At 36.1% G+C, this 17,719-nt stretch overlaps 1 protein-coding gene across 1 annotated transcript; it reads left to right on the top strand.

The window, feature by feature from the left end:
* Positions 1-5,561: 5,561 nt before the first annotated feature.
* On the top strand, positions 5,562-17,263 carry LOC309665206 (low-density lipoprotein receptor-related protein 12-like; the record flags this gene model as incomplete). Its single annotated transcript, XM_082471406.1, has 5 exons — positions 5,562-5,617; positions 6,742-6,944; positions 8,450-9,548; positions 10,825-10,957; positions 15,482-17,263. The coding sequence occupies 5 exons, from the start codon at positions 5,562-5,564 to the stop codon at positions 16,346-16,348; spliced, it is 2,358 nt and encodes a 785-aa protein (XP_082327532.1). The 3' UTR covers positions 16,349-17,263.
* Positions 17,264-17,719: the final 456 nt, after the last annotated feature.

The following is a 17,719-nucleotide window of genomic DNA, read 5'->3' as shown; positions in this document are numbered from 1 at the left end:
AAAGTTGGTTCTTTGAGAAGATAAACAAAATTGATAAGCCATTAACCAGACTCATCAAGAAAAAGAGGGAGAGGACTCAAATCAATAAAATCAGAAATGAAAAAGGAGAAGTTACAACAGACACCGCAGAAATACAAAGCATCCTAAGAGACTACTACAAGCAACTTTATGCCAATAAAATGGACAACCTGGAAGAAATGGACACATTTTTAGAAAGGTATAACCTTCCAAGACTGAACCAGGAAGAAACAGAAAATATGAACAGACCAATCACAAGTAATGAAATTGAAACTGTGATTAAAAATCTTCCAACAAACAAAAGTCCAGGACCAGATGGCTTCACAGGTGAATTCTATCAAACATTTAGAGAAGAGCTAACACCTATCCTTCTCAAACTCTTCCAAAAAATCGCAGAGGAAGGAAGACTCCCAAACTCATTCTATGAGGCCACCATCACCCTGATACCAAAACCAGACAAAGACACTACAAAAAAAGAAAATTACAGACCAATATCACTGATGAATATAGATGCAAAAATCCTCAACAAAATACTAGCAAACAGAATCCAACAACACATTAAAAGGATCATACACCACGATCAAGTGGGATTTATCCCAGGGATGCAAGGATTCTTCAATATACGCAAATCAATCAATGTGATACACCATATTAACAAACTGAAGAATAAAAACCATATGATCATCTCAATAGATGCAGAAAAAGCTTTTGACAAAATTCAACACCCATTTCTGATAAAAACTCTCCAGAAAGTGGGCATAGAGGGAACCTACCTCAACATAATAAAGGCCATATATGACAAACCCACAGCAAACATCATTCTCAATGGTGAAAAACTGAAAGCATTTCCTCTAAGATCAGGAACGAGACAAGGATGTCCACTCTCACCACTATTATTCAACATAGTTCTGGAAGTCCTAGCCACGGCAATCAGAGAAGAAAAAGAAATAAAAGGAATACAAATTGGAAAAGAAGAAGTAAAACTGTCACTGTTTGCGGATGACATGATACTATACATAGAGAATCCTAAAACTGCCACCAGAAAACTGCTAGAGCTAATTAATGAATATGGTAAAGTTGCAGGATACAAAATTAATGCACAGAAATCTCTTGCATTCCTATACACTAATGATGAAAAATCTGAAAGAGAAAATATGGAAACACTCCCATTTACCACTGCAACAAAAAGAATAAAATACCTAGGAATAAACCTACCTAGGGAGACAAAAGACCTGTATGCAGAAAACTATAAGACACTGATGAAAGAAATTAAAGATGATACCAACAGATGGAGAGATATACCATGTTCTTGGATTGGAAGAATCAACATTGTGAAAATGAGTATACTACCCAAAGCAATCTACAGATTCAATGCAATCCCTATCAAATTACCAATGGCATTTTTTACGGAGCTAGAACAAATCATCTTAAAATTTGTATGGAGACACAAAAGACCCCGAATAGCCAAAGCAGTCTTGAGGCAAAAAAATGGAGCTGGAGGAATCAGACTCCCTGACTTCAAACTATACTACAAAGCTACAGTAATCAAGACAATATGGTACTGGCACAAAAACAGAAACATAGATCAATGGAACAAGATAGAAAGCCCAGAGATTAACCCACACACCTATGGTCAACTAATCTATGACAAAGGAGGCAAAGATAGACAATGGAGAAAAGACAGTCTCTTCAATAAGTGGTGCTGGGAAAACTGGACAGCTACATGTAAAAGAATGAAATTAGAATACTCCCTAACACCATACACAAAAATAAACTCAAAATGGATTAGAGACCTAAATATAAGACCGGACACTATAAAACTCTTAGAGGAAAACATAGGAAGAACACTCTTTGACATAAATCACAGCAAGATCTTTTTTGATCCACCTCCTAGAGTATTGGAAATAAAAACAAAAATAAACAAGTGGGACCTAATGAAACTTCAAAGCTTTTGCACAGCAAAGGAAACCATAAACAAGACGAAAAGACAACCCTCAGAATGGGAGAAAATATTTGCAAAGGAATCAACGGACAAAGGATTAATCTCCAAAATATATAAACAGCTCATTCAGCTCAATATCAAAGAAACAAACACCCCAATCCAAAAATGAGCAGAAGACCTAAATAGACATTTCTCCAAAGAAGACATACAGATGGCCACGAAGCATATGAAAAGATGCTCAACATCACTAATTATTAGAGAAATGCAAATCAAAACTACAATGAGGTATCACCTCACTCCTGTTAGAATGGGCATCATCAGAAAATCTACAAACAACAAATGCTGGAGAGGGTGTGGAGAAAAGGGAACCCTCTTGCACTGTTGATGGGAATGTAAATTGATACAGCCACTATGGAGAACAATATGGAGGTTCCTTAAAAAACTAAAAATAGAATTACCATATGACCCAGCAATCCCACTACTGGGCATATACCCAGAGAAAACCGTAATTCAAAAAGACACATGCACCCGAATGTTCATTGCAGCACTATTTACAATAGCCAGGTCATGGAAGCAACCTAAATGCCCATCAACAGACGAATGGATAAAGAAGTTGTGGTACATATATACAATGGAATATTACTCAGCCATAAAAAGGAACGAAATTGGGTCATTTGTTGAGACGTGGATGGATCTAGAGACTGTCATACAGAGTGAAGTAAGTCAGAAAGAGAAAAACAAATATCGTATATTAATGCATGTATGTGGAACCTAGAAAAATGGTACAGATGAGCCAGTTTGCAGGGCAGAAGTTGAGACACAGATGTAGAGAATGGACATATGGACGCCAAGGGGGGGAAACTGCGGTGAGGTGGGGATGGTGGTGTGCTGAATTGGGCGATTGGGATTGACATGTATCCACTGATGTGTATAAAATTGATGCCTAATAAGAACCTGCAGTATAAAAAAACAAACAAAACAACTAATACTAAACTTTCATTGGGTAATTTGTATAGAAATATGTTAATATAAATGTTTCAGACATTACATGAAATGTCTAAAAATCTTATATTTGTATTTGTATGGAAATATGTATGGAAATATGTTAATATAAATGTTTCAGACATTACATGAAATTTCTAAAAATCTTATATTTGTATTTGTATGGAAATATGTATGGAAATATGTTAATATAAATATTTCAGACATTACATGAAATTTCTAAAAATCTTATATGTTCTGGTATAATGTTATAAGTAATAATCCTAGTTATTACTTTAAAATGTATATCTCAGAAATAACTAATTTTCTTGTCAACTGCATTATTATGAACTCTCATCAAATCTTTAACCGTGGTCATTTTTAAGTCTTTTGTCATTTACAGACAGTTCTGGGTGTACTCAGATGATTTTGCAAATATGTTCCTATAAAAGGGTTTCATCTTCAAGAAATTCATGGAAAAGACTCTGACAGGTACAGGTTTCTGGTAACTGTACTGCTGAACTGAATGAATAAGCATTTTCAGAACTCTAATGAAAAACTGATGAACTCATAAAAGTGCTAACAAAAGATCAAGATGAAAAAAAAAATTAATTACATGGGACTGAGTGAACTGATGAGGATGAGTATAATTTTTGTGACTTTCTGTCTGAATTAAAAAAAAAAAATCCCACAAGGACTCAGAGGCAAAGAATATACAAATCAATTTTCACTGCAAAGTAAAGGAGCTGTTACAGTGGAGGATTACTGGACTGAATGTCAATATTATGACATAGTATGAGTGTGTTTCATGTTTGGTAATTGCAATCATTGTTGCTTTTGTTGTGGTCATCCATGTACAATGCTTGGTGTCAGTCTATTTATCTCTTGTAAAAATAAAATACAGTGTGTGTGTGTGAAAAAAAAGTATATTAAAGGACACTTTGATTACTTCCATATTTTGTCTGTTGTAAATAATGCTGCAATGAAAATTGGGGTGCATATATGTTTTCTAATTAGTGTTTTTTTCTTCCAGTAAATACCTAGGAGTGGAATTGCTGGATCATATGGTAGTTCTATTTTTAATTTTTTGAGGAATCTCTGTACTGTTTTCCATAGTGGCTACACCAGTTTACGTCTCCACCAACAGTGCACAAAGGTTCCCTTTTCTCCACATCCTTGCCAACATGGCTTTGATAGTAACCATTCTGACAGATGTGAGGTGATATCTCATTGTGGTTTTGAGTTGTATTTCCCTGATGATTAGCAATGTTGAGCATCTTTTCATGTGCCTATTGGCATCTGTGTGTCTTCTTTGGAAAAATGTGTGTTCAGATCCTCTGTGCATATTTTAATTGGGATGTTTGTTTTTTTTGATATTGAGTTGTATGAGTTCTTTGTATATTTTGGATTATTAACCCCTTATTGGACATATCATTTGTAAATATCTTCTCCCATTCAGCACAGCCACTATGGAAAGCAGTACGCAGGTTCCTCAAAAAATTAAAAATAGAATTACTAGATGATCCAGCAGTTCCACTCTTCATATCCAAAGAAAATGAAAAAAAAAATTTGAAAAGATATATGCATCCCAGTGTTCATAGCAGCATTACTTATAGTAGCCAAGACATGGAAGCAACCTAAGTATCCATCAACAGATAAGTGGATAAAGAAGATGTGATATAATGGAATATTTCTCAGCTATAAAAGAAGAGTGAAACTTTGCCATTTGCAACAACATGGATGGCCCTACAGGGTGTTACGCTTAGTGAAATAAGTCAGACAGAGAAAGACAAATACTGTATGTTTTCAGTTTATATGGAATCTGAAAAATAAAACACATTAACGAACATAACAAAACAGAAACAGACTCACAGATACAGAGATCAAGGAGAGGGACAAGATAGGTGAGGGGTATTAAGAGGTACAGACTACTATGTATAAAATAAATAAGTTACAAGGATGTAATGTGCAGCACAGGGGAATATAGCCAATATGCAATAATAACTTTATATGGTGTATAAGCTATAAAAACATCGAATCAGTGTGTTGTACACCTGAAACTAATATAATATTGTAAGTCAACTATACTTAAAAAAAAAAAAAAAACTTCTCAGTAAAAGATACCATTAAGAAAGACTGACAGCACCAACTTTTGGAGAGAATGAGGGTTTGAGTGGATCTACATATATCTTGCATAACATACATGCCCCAAATAGATACACGTTTATACTATATAAAGAGCTCTTAAATAAGAACAAATTGTAAGGTACGAAGGATATAACAAGGTGATTCACAGAAAAAGAAATAGAAATAGCTAATAAACATAGGAAAAAGTGTTTCAATTTCAGTAAATAAGGAAATGCAAACTAGAACAATGATAAATCTCTTTTATCCACCTAACTGGCAACAAATCTTTAGAAATAAAATGTTGCATTTTGCCAGAGTTGTGGGGTATAAGGTGCTTTTTCATACGCACTTGGTGGAATTGTGAGTTGGTATAAACATTTTTCTCAGTGTTGCTATCAAATTTAAAGTGGAATTGTGTCTTTTGACCTAGCAATTCTACTTCTAGAAAAATTTGTCCTAGAGAAATACTTGCTTATGTGTGTGTGGAGAGAACATGTATAAGGATTCCAGCATTGTTCATAATAGTGAAAAACTGGAAGCAGTCAAATTGTCAGCCTTTGTTATAGTTACTCAGAATATTTAAAGGATTTGTTTATTTATTTATTTATGACTGTGTTGGGTCTTCATTTCTGCGCGAGGGCTTTCTCTAGTTGTGGCAAGCGGGGGCCACTCTTCATCGCGGTGCGTGGGCCTCTCACTATCGCGGCCTCTCTTGTTGCGGAGCACAGGCTCCAGACGCGCAGGCTCAGTAATTGTGGCTCACGGGCCTAGTTGCTCCGCGGCATGTGGGATCCTCCCAGACCAGGGCTCGAACCCGTGTCCCCTGCATTGGCAGGCAGATTCTCAACCACTGCGCCACCAGGGAAGCCCCCAGAATATTTAAAGAGGAACTATCCTGGTACAATAATCCTTGGATAATTAACTTTATCATCACTTGGCTAAAGGCAGGAATCTCACTTTTCGGTGAGACATGTTAGTAGAAAATGCTATTTTGTTTTTTCTTTTTTCATAGCACTGGCTAATTTTGTATGTGCTCCTTATTTGACTCTTCTGCCCTTTATTCATGCCCATATTTTATGAACTACAAGATAACGTTTGGTTATAAATCATTTATGTAGAAAAGTATTCCCAAACTCAGGGACTTTTCACTGAAGAAGTTTTTTGTTTGTTCATTTTTAACTTTTTTACTTGGCTCAGGTTTGCTATTTGCTGTCCTGAAAATGTAAGCTGTAAACTCGTTAAGCAAGCAGATGAACCAGTCTAATCTAGAGAAGGCAGACTTCCTCTGTGTCTTTCAGTTCATCGAATTATGGAGTGGTTCAAACAGAGAACAATTTAGGGTGCTAAGAATTAGAAGTGGTCCTTCCTAAACACACACAGGGAGAAGACAAAGAAACATCGTGCCAACTGTCTCCTGTTTTTTAGTGTTTTTTTGGAATTTCGTGTTACTTATGAAGAGGTATTGTTCTGGAATCTGGGAAAGAGATGTAAATGTTAGGAACACAGAAGTAGTATTATTATTTGCTGATGATATAGTCGTGGGCCTAGAAGAGCCAGGATAATCAGTGAATATATGGAGGCTTATAATAAAGTCCTCAGTTACTTTGTATTATTAATGAAATTTTTTTCCAAAATTTCCTTTTCAGTAGCCTTTTCTGACTTTTTATTTGTAGTTTTCAGGGTTTTGATATTCAAGGGTCCAGAAGATGCAGTTTGGACTGGTTGACGATAGAAACATACAAGAATATTGAAAGCTACAGAGCCTGTGGTTCTACAATCCCACCACCATATATTTCTTCACAAGACCACGTCTGGATCAGGTTCCATTCCGATGACAGTATCTCTAGGAAGGGTTTCAGACTGGCATACTTTTCAGGTGTGTTTTTAAATAAGAAGAAAGATATGGAGCAGAATTCTATAGTATTTACTGCTCAGTCACTTTGGGACTCGCCTTCTAAACAAGGTCCATTTAATTGTGACTCAATCCTCAAGGCAGCTGAGATTGAGAAATTAGAGGCTAAAGGTTCAGGTGCCGTAGATCCGGGTCTCCAAAAGGCATTTTGTATAATCCTAATAAAATGATTAATTTTACAAACTAAGGTCAGTTTTCTTTTTAAATATTTTGAATACGTTTATTTTAAAAGGAACTTTTTCCCCTCAAGTGTTTACCAGTATCCTGCAAGTTACTTCAGAATGTATTTTTGTGTGTGCATTACCCTTGTCTTTACACCTTCAAAGAAAAGACAATCAATTTCACTTTCGTAGTTTGTAGTATCAGAAGTCTTCTTATGCTAATTCTTAAACTTTATCCAAAAAGAGTGAGCAGATCATACAAATATGAAGAACTCAGAGCATTAGAGTTATGTAAATTTTTGCTGAAAATCATTTTACACTTTCTGAAATTACATGGTCTCCTTTAGCAACATATGCTGCTTTTTCTCTTTTTTATTAAAAGCACAGTCTTTGTAATATTTACTTAGGTGCTGAAGCACATTTTCTGTCACCTATTTGCCAGTAAATAAAAGTTGTTAATGGAGAGGTAAGCATTGGCCGACATCATCAGTGTGGACTGTAGGAATCTAATGTTTGGTTTTCTTTCCCTACCTCATTATTGTTATATATTTAAGGTAGTCCACTAAGATAATCAGAATTCTATAAACATTTCAATTCTTTTCTCTCTTCTTCCCCCTACTGTTTTGTTGAGTAAATTTATACCTTTAGCTCAGATTCATAAAATATTTTGCAGTTGTATTAAAACAATAGAAATTATAAAATGGAAGTACCATGTTGTGGTTACATGAAATGTTAGAAATAGAATAAAGTTAACTTATGATAATCTTAGCAAAAATTTGAGTCTAAATAATGGGCTTGCAAAATATGCTATGATACACAAAGCAAAATATTGTGTGTATGTGTATATATATATATATATATAATATATATAAACAACTCAAAAAGAATATTAAAACTGGATTTGAAAAGGTGATTATTATAGAAGAGTTTTTCTTCATTGCAAAATGTTTATACAATAGAGTATTTGAAATTCTTAGGCAATACATCCTACTAACTTATATATCTTACATCACTTTACTAAATGTTCTGCAGTAAAATAGCTTCTGCAAAAACAGGATTGGTCTTTTCTCTTTAGATCAGCTGTAGAGATCTTCATGGAACAAATCATAAGTGTTTAATAAATTGTTGAGTAATCAGTAAGCCAATATTAATTTGTCATTAGAGTTTAACCTATTTTTGATCAAGCCCAACTATCATTTGGGCTAATCAACATTTATGATAAAAATGCCACTTGCTGTTACATACCCTTTAAAGAGTATGTTTTTCCCTCCTTATCTCTCCATCTCCCTCCTCCCAATGTCCTCCCAGGGAAATCTGAGGAACCAAACTGTGACCAGATTCGTTGTGGTAATGGAAAGTGTATACCAGCAGCCTGGAAATGCAATAACATGGACGAATGTGGAGATAGTTCTGATGAAGAGATCTGTGCCAAAGAAGTGAATCCTCCAACATCGGCCGCTTTCCAACCCTGTGCTTACAACCAGTTCCAGTGTCTATCTCGGTTTACCAAAGTTTACACTTGCCTCCCCGAATCTTTAAAATGTGATGGGAACATTGACTGCCTTGACCTTGGAGATGAGATAGAGTGTGATGTGCCAACTTGCGGGCAGTGGTTAAAATATTTTTATGGTACTTTTAATTCTCCCAATTATCCAGACTTTTATCCTCCTGGAAGCAATTGCACCTGGTTAATAGACACTGGTGATCATCGCAAAGTCATCTTACGCTTCACTGACTTTAAACTTGATGGTACTGGTGATGGTGATTATGTCAAAATATACGATGGATTAGAGGAGACTCCACACAAGCTTTTGCGTGTGTTAACTGCTTTTGATTCTCATGCGCCTCTCACTGTCGTGTCTTCTTCTGGACAGATAAGGGTACATTTCTGTGCCGATAAAGTCAACGCTGCCAGGGGATTTAATGCTACTTACCAAGTAGACGGCTTCTGTTTGCCATGGGAAATACCCTGCGGAGGGAACTGGGGGTGTTATACGGCGCAGCAGCGCTGTGATGGGTATTGGCATTGCCCAAACGGAAGGGATGAAATCAATTGTACCATGTGCCAAAAGGAAGAGTTCCCATGTTCCCGGAACGGCGTCTGTTACCCTCGTTCTGATCGCTGCAACTACCAGAATCATTGCCCAAATGGCTCCGATGAAAAACACTGCTTTTTTTGCCAGCCAGGAAATTTTCATTGTAAAAACAATCGTTGTGTGTTTGAAAGCTGGGTGTGTGACTCTCAGGACGACTGTGGCGATGGCAGCGACGAGGAGAATTGCCCGGTAATCGTGCCTACCCGAGTCATAACTGCAGCCGTCATAGGGAGCCATATCTGTGGCCTGTTACTGCTCATTGCCTTGGGATGTACTTGTAAGCTTTATTCTCTGAGAATGTTTGAACGAAGGTCAGTATCAAGACAAAACTATAGTGCTTATGCTCTCTACAGTAAAAGCGTGGCCCAAATATTTACAACACATTTTTTTTAATGAGATTAGCAATATATTTTTGTTATATTGTTGAGAAATAAATACTTCTTATGATTTATAAAATGACTATGAAAAGCCTATGACTCAAAAACCTAATAAGAACATTAAAAAACAAATAAATACTAAGAGTTATGAGGTGAGAAAAGCCAATCAGTATTTATCAGTTCCTGTTTTCAGGTTAATCTGTCTTACAGGAATTTTGCAAGCTGTAATTCTCGGTGGTTGCTCTTTAACCTCGGTTTTTATAAATATTAATTCAACAATTCCAGATATTTGAGAACCTTCTGTGTTGAAAGCATTATACAGGTGAATAGAGAAGTGCGTAGGAGTAATCTCATGGGCAGTTTACAGTTAGAAGGAAGGAACTGTTGGGTAGAATTAGATGACAAAAAATATAAATGTTGTAAGAGCTATAAAATAAAGTGGTATAAAAGTCGAAGATCTCAGTTAAGAAGTGGTTCGGCGTTAAAGGGTGGCCTTCAGGGAGAGCTGTCTTTTGTGTGGTAGAGGAGAGACTGGACCTGGGAGAAGGTGATGGCAGAGAGGCCTTCTAGAAAGCTCCTGTGGAGACCATGACCGTCAGTCCCAGGAGAATTACAAATGATAGATACAACAAAGAAGTCACATACCAGACAGCTAAGAATAGATGCACAGTATCACAATAACCAAGTGCATCTTATCTTTGGTTCAGTATAAATGGCCAGAAAATGTTTTACTACATTGCAACATAAGAGTACAATGAAGACCAGAGGTCTTGAGTTTAAGAACAAGTTATTCCAGAAAGGGTTTTGGTGACTCATTTCACTCTTTTCCTTATCTGAAAAGTAAATGTGTTGGACTTGATGAATAAAGTGTCTTCTAAGAATTTTCAAATACTTTCACCTCAAGTCTCAAGCCCCTATGTTCTTAGGGGTTTAAAGATCTAGTACTTTTATCTTTTACGGGGATATCTAATTTATTAAAACTTAGTGATCCAGACCCCTAGTGTAAAACCGCATGAGACTAAACTGTCTGCTTCATCTTTGTGTTCTCAGTGTAGGGTAGTATAGATACTCATCAAATGTTGGCTAAGTAAGCTTTACAAATGAACAAGTATATTAAAATTCAGATTGTTTTAATTGTTGATAATTTAAAAATTACTGTTTTGGCTTGCCTTTTTTTTTAATCCTTTTCATCCCCCTGTTTCTCTCAAAGATCATTTGAAACACAGTTGTCCAGAGTGGAAGCAGAATTGTTAAGAAGAGAAGCTCCTCCCTCTTATGGACAATTGATTGCTCAGGGTTTAATTCCACCAGTTGAAGATTTTCCTGTTTGTCCACCTAATCAGGTATGTTGCAACTTATTATTTCTCTTTCCGTACCTCTTAAAATGAAATCTATACTTGTATATAATGGTAAAGTATCCTTGACTGTGTCAGAATTTTTGCAGTCAAGTTAAGAATTAAATATATGGAGGATTTGAGATTATACAGTTGACCCCTGAACAACGAGGGGGCTTGGGACACCCACCCTCCGTGCAGGTGAAAATTCACATGTAACTTTATAGTCAGACCTCTGTGTCTGGGGCTCAACATCCATAAATTCAACCAACCATGTATCATGTAGTACTCTAGTATTTGCCATTGAAAAAAATCCACGTATAAGTGGACCCGTGCATTTCAAGCCCATGTTGTTCAAGGGTCAACTCTAATTGTTTCATTGTATTTTAACAAATTCAGAAGTATACTTTTCATTCTTTACTTCTGATTTGGTTAGGTGATTCTTAAGCATTTTACTGTTTAGGATAATTTAGTGCGTTAAAATTCAAAAGTAAAGTTTGACAGCTTATTTTCTACTTGAACTATTTCAAAGATTTAAAAAGAAATACTAAAGTTGATATGCTTAGTAATAGATTAGTAATATGCTAGATTAAAATAAAAGTTGTTGAAATTAAGTTAACATTTCTACCTGACTTGAGAGGAAACTTCTTCACAGCTGGATTTTACAGTGCTTAAAAATTCATATCATTTTCTTTAAATAGTAACTCATTCTTTATTAATGTTTCTGAATTCTTTAAATTTTTGTGAGTGATTTTTTACTTCGGGTGTACATTAAAGTGATCCAGTTATACATATATATATATATTCTTTTTCAGATTCTTTTCCATAATAGATTATTATAAGATATCAAATATAGTTCCCTGCAATTTATTTTTTAATTTCTTTTTCAATGCTTACAATTGTGCCCAGGGTTCTTAAGGGCATTAAGGTTTCTACATTTAAAATGTAAATTCATCCAGAATCATTTCTAAAAGTTGTTCCCAGTATCAGAATTAAGAAAAATTGATGAACATTGTTTTCCCAGTAATTGAATTCTGTTCAAAATGAAAGACCGTTTCCTTTTTGTTAAATAGGTTTCCAATTACAGTGGGTCATCTTATTTGAGTCTTTTAGGAAATCTTTGTGAGAATTTGATGTAATTTGCTAAGTAAGTAATTCAGAACTTCCACTGGTTGGAATTTTGTGTGCAACATAGGAAAAACCTACATTGTGGCTTTTATATATTGTTGTCCCTGCCATGGGGAAGGGTTCTTCTTAGGTAGGAATTCAGAGGATGGTTAATTCCATCCACCCACTCCACCATGTATCACCCCACCCCTATATCCTGAGGCTACCTTCAAGAGGTTAGTCAACTGTGAAGTTAGAGGGGGCACAGTCCACACAAGACAGCCCTTACTTCTAAAACCAATTTTAAGTTCCGGGGCTCCCAAACCATCCTCAGGTTTGATAATTCACTAGAAGGACTGAGAACTCATTGAAAGCTGTTTTACTTAATAGTATAAGCTGGTGTAACTATTATTGCTGGGAAAGGATCCAGATTAAATCAGCCAAAGGAAGAGACACGTAGGACAGGGTTCAGGAGGGTACCAAACACGACCCTTCCAATTGTCTTTTCCCCATAAAGTCAGGACAGTGTTATTCTCTCGACACAGGTGTGTGACAGTATGCACGAAACATTGCCAACTAGGGGAGCTCACCCAAACTCGGTGTCCAGGGTTTTTACTGGAGCTCCATCACATAGGCATGATTAATTGCACACGTGGCTGATCCCAGTCTCTAGCCTCTCCAGAGGTTGACTGATTCTGCTGACTCAACTCTCCCACGCTACATCACATTGGTGTGGCCCAGAGCCTCCACCGAAAACGCGGTGCTACTCTCTGGCTGGCCCAAGTCTCCATGCAATGACACTCCTGTCAAAGCTGACATTCCAAGGTCTGAGGTCTCATCCCAGAAGTAAAGGGCAAAGGTCAGACCTCACTTTGGGTAAGGTTTCAATTCTTTACTACCTACTACAGCATTTTTGTAGGGTTATAATTTACCCTTGTGTGGGAATTCTGCTTCAACGAAGTTTTAAAATAAAATATGTTTGCAAATGGTAAACTCGATTTTATTCAGTTAATGAGATTACACTCTTATGTTTGAAACTTTTGGTAATAAATTATCAAATTTCCTTATTTGTTTTTAAAAAGAAAAATAATCTTCTGATTACCAACTCATTCAAAATAGCGATCCTTTCTGAAGAATCCTTTTCTTCTGCTTCATAAATGGAAGAAGTATATAAAATTATTCCTAAAACAATCATGAGATCCCCTTGTAGAATCTAATGTTAAATTGGCAATCATTTAATTAAACAGACTTTGAAGCCAGTAGAGAGCTTCATCTCACTGACAGACTATACTGTTAAAGTCGGCTTTGAAGTGTGCTGAAGGCATTGTGGGTGGCAGCTGCATAAAAGTGGAGGATATCTGAAGAGCCTTGTATTCATTGCTGGATTTAATGACAGTGCTCACACAAAGCCTTAGAACGTGAATGCCAAATGAAGAGGACCAAATCTATGGAGTTCATAGGGATGTGAGCCACTTTTTTTTTTTTCCAGTTAGTTTATAGTTACATTCCCAATTGGTGAAAACTCTTACTCATTTATATAGTAAATTTTATGTGCTGATATTCAGATTTCTTATTGGCAATCTGTTATTTACTAAGGCTAGACTATGAAATATTCCTGTGATAGTAGCTTCTTAGCTTTCTGTGAATTATATTCCAGGGATTATGTTCAAAGGGTGTATATGGAAATCACAAATCTATATGGAAAACCTGAGGCTAGCTGTACGGTATCAGCTTGGATTTACTTCAATACCAGTCACAAACAGAGATGGAAAACATACGTTATCACATCTTCTTATTCTCTTCCCTTCCTTTTTTCTGTGGGGGGACAGGCAAGAGCCATTCATTTTGGCGGAGGGAAACTGTATCACCTTTTGAAAGGGAGTATATCAATTCACCATTGTTTCTTGGAAATACTGTATTTTAAATACTAAATGCCAGATTGATGAAAGCTGTGTTTGTTCCAAGTTTGATTACTCCTTTTTGTAACCACTAGATGGAGCTTAAAGACTGTTTTTGTAAATACTGTAGTTTTTTTTTTTTTTTTTTTTTAATTCCGATAGTCATTCATCTAGAAAAAAGAAAATCTAGATGATTTTTCTTTCAGTTGGGCAATATGGTCACCTCCCATATGCACTAATTAAAAATCACCAATTTTCAAAGAATAAGGTTATAATTTATGTTTAACATGAAGCTGTAGAAAATAAGACATAAATCTTTTTTTTTTTAAAGACTTTTTTTTTAAAGGAATTCCTTTATTTTTATTATTTATTTATTTATTTATTTATTTATTTTTGGCTGTGTTGGGTCTTCGTTTCTGTGCAAGGGCTTTCTCTAGTTGCGGCAAGCGGGGGCCACTCTTCATCGCGGTGCGCGGGCCTCTCACTATTGCGGCCTCTCTTGTTGCGGAGCACAAGCTCCAGATGCGCAGGCTCAGTAGTTGTGGCTCACGGGCCCAGTTGCTCCTTGGCATGTGGGATCTTCCCAGACCAGGGCTCGAACCCGTGTCCCCTGCATTAGCAGGCAGATTCTCAACCACTGCGCCACCAGGGAAGCCCAAGACTTAAATCTTTAAGATTGAGAAGGAACCCAAATGTCTCAGATACCATTGAATAGGGCTATAAACAAGTTAATTTCTTTGGCTTTTTGTTTCCTGTGCTGCATTACAAATACAGTAATTCCTTTGTTTATGACAATATAAATAAATTTGTATTTATTTATAATAAATATTTATGGATATCCTCAATTTATGGATATCCTCAATATCCACTCATTCAACAAATCCTTGAGAACCAACTGTGAGATATAATTTTTACATGTTTTGGAAGGTTTCATCCTTGTAAATCAAGTCTAACTTGTGCTGTGTTAAAACAAAAAAACAAACAGCCTAGTTTTCACACTTCTTTAGGTCATTTAGAGAATTATTGTAGAGACTCTTCTATCTTCGTAGCTAAAGAAGTATCAAATACTTTTATTTTCCATCTTTGGTGCATTTCTAGGATTGGATTACTATGTGAAGTTTTGAAATAAAATTGCTGTTGTAATTGGCATTAAACATCATTTTAAAGTTCATATATAAAATGAAGTATCGAGAAAATCTTAAACACAGTGAACAGTGGTTCAAGTTATAGGTTAGATTCTGGAGTGAGGTGAACCTGTATCGATGAGAGAATTTAATTCATCCTCCATAGACCGTAAAATGAGTAATAGAACTTTCATCCACAACACATGCTGAATAGAAGGGTGTTTTCCATCTTAATACCTCGTTGTTAGCTGTTTTAAGATCTTTTCTTTCTTCCTTCCTTCCTTCCTTCCTTCCTTCCTTCCTTCCTTTCTTTCTTTCTTTCTTTCTTTCTTTCTTTCTTTCTTTCTTTCTTTCTTTCTTTCTTTCTTTCTTTCTTTCTTTCTTTCTTTTCTTTCTTTCCGCAGGCTTCTGTTTTGGAAAACCTGAGGCTAGCTGTATGGTCTCAGCTTGGATTTACTTCAATCAGACTTCCTATGGCAGGCAGATCCAGCAACATCTGGAATCGTATTTTTAATTTTGCAAGATCACGCCATTCAGGGTCATTGGCTCTGGTCTCAGCAGATGGGGATGAGGTTGCCCCTAGTCAGAGTACCAACAGAGAACCTGAAAGAAATCATACTCACAGAAGTTTGTTTTCTGTGGAATCTGACGACACAGACACAGAAAATGAGAGAAGAGATACGGTAGGAGCATCTGGCGGGGTTGCAGCTCCTTTGCCTCAAAAAATCCCTCCCACAACAGCGGTAGAAGCAACAGTGGGAGCAAGTGGAAGTTCCTCCACTCAGAATACCCGAGGTGGTTACACAGAAACCGGACGGGATGTGACAAGTGCGGAACCCCCAAGTGTGAGTCCGGCGCGTCACCAGCTCACAAGTGCGCTAAGTCGTATGACTCAGGGGCTACGTTGGGTACGTTTTACATTAGGGCGATCAAGCTCCATAAGTCAGAACCAGAGCCCTTTGAGACAACTTGATAATGGGGTAAATGGAAGAGAAGAAGATGATGATGTCGAAATGCTGAGTCCAGTTTCTGAAGGAGCTTCAGACTTTGACGCGAATGACTGTTCCAGACCTCTTCTTGATCTTGCCTCCGATCAAGGGCAAAGGTTCAGACAACCATATAGTGCAGCAGACCCTGGAGTAAGACCAAGTAATCGCGATGGCCCCTGTGAGCGCTGCGGTATTGTCCACACTGCCCAGATATCAGACTCTTGCTTAGAAGCAACGCTGAAAAATGAAACGAGTGATGATGAAGCTTTGTTACTTTGTTAGGTACACGAATCCCATCAGGGAGATTGGATACAAGTTGGAGCAATATCCATTCATTGTTTTGGAACTTTACAATTAAACTAGTTTTAATTTAAAAAGAAAAAAGATGCAGGGTGATTTCTCACTATCATATGTTAGCCTGCATGGTTAAATTAAACACCTGTAACTCTATAAACTTTAGAGTTTACTATTGTAGCAGCTAAAAATGCATTATGTATTCAGATTGTTCAATAATGTTCTTCCATTTGTTTCTAATTGTTTTCATCCTGGTACTGTAGTTCGCAGTAGAGATATGGCTGCAGAAACTCATTTGACTGTCAGTTTCTATCTATCCTATGTTAAAACGTTTCTTTGTTCAAAATAATACCTTCTTTTAATTGAACCCTTTATGCTTTTGCCAATACATCTTGTAACTTAATATACTAGATGTTAAGGTGGTTAATATAAAAAGAGAAAAAGTCCTTATTCTCACCTGTTTTTATTTGTATAACATCTGTCTAAACATTATTAGATTTCATAATATGAGCTTGTCAAAGGGAAAAAAACTGTCTAAAATTTTTTCTCATGTTTAACATGCAATGATGTGAAATTTAGATAGAGTTAGATAAATTAATGGCAAAAACAAAACTCTTTTATAAATTTTCTAATGTTGACTTTAATACTCTAATATGGTACAAACCAAATGGTAAAAAGCCCAAATCATTTCTTTTTTTATCTCTATTTAAGGACAGAATTAAGCGGATGAAGATATTCTACTATGCATTAAATCTTGAACTTTATAAAATATGTACAAAAATTGTACAAGATAAGTTCCAACTGGTAATGTCTTTCCCTGATACAGGGTTATGCTTGTATTGGACCCTAGGGATTTGCACTAAAATCATATCAAGGTCTCAGATGAGTTTAGTGCAGAAGCACTATCATTTTAAATACTATTATTTGCTATCATAATGACTATATATTTCCCTAGCTTATGGGGGGGGCGTGAGGGGGCATTTTTATGACAACTTGAGGTTGCTTTGCTAGTTTCATATTTATTTGTTGTATTTAAAAACTGCATTATAGTAAGAAAGTGATTTTTTCAATATATTTTATTCATAAGGGGAGGATCATGCTACATGTTGAAAAGCAAATTAAGAAATCATTCAGATCACCTCCCTTTTTTAAGTAAAATGAATTGCAAAACCCCGCATATTTTTTTATTGTCAATTCCCATTTATTTATTCTTTAGCTGTCTGTTTTAGTAGCTTAATGTTTGAGTATGAAAAATGTATTTGTGTATGATTATTGCTATTTATTAAATTTTAAATACTTTGCTGAATGTCATTTTAAAGCATGTTTGAGGTCTTGTGTATTTGTCGTGTTATGCTGTCA

This window comes from Balaenoptera physalus (assembly GCF_965194825.1).
Source record: "Balaenoptera physalus genome assembly, chromosome: 7".
NCBI classification, from domain to species: Eukaryota; Metazoa; Chordata; class Mammalia; order Artiodactyla; family Balaenopteridae; genus Balaenoptera; species Balaenoptera physalus.
Note: the sequence above shows the minus strand (reverse complement) of the source record. Positions and strands in the feature narration are given on the sequence as shown.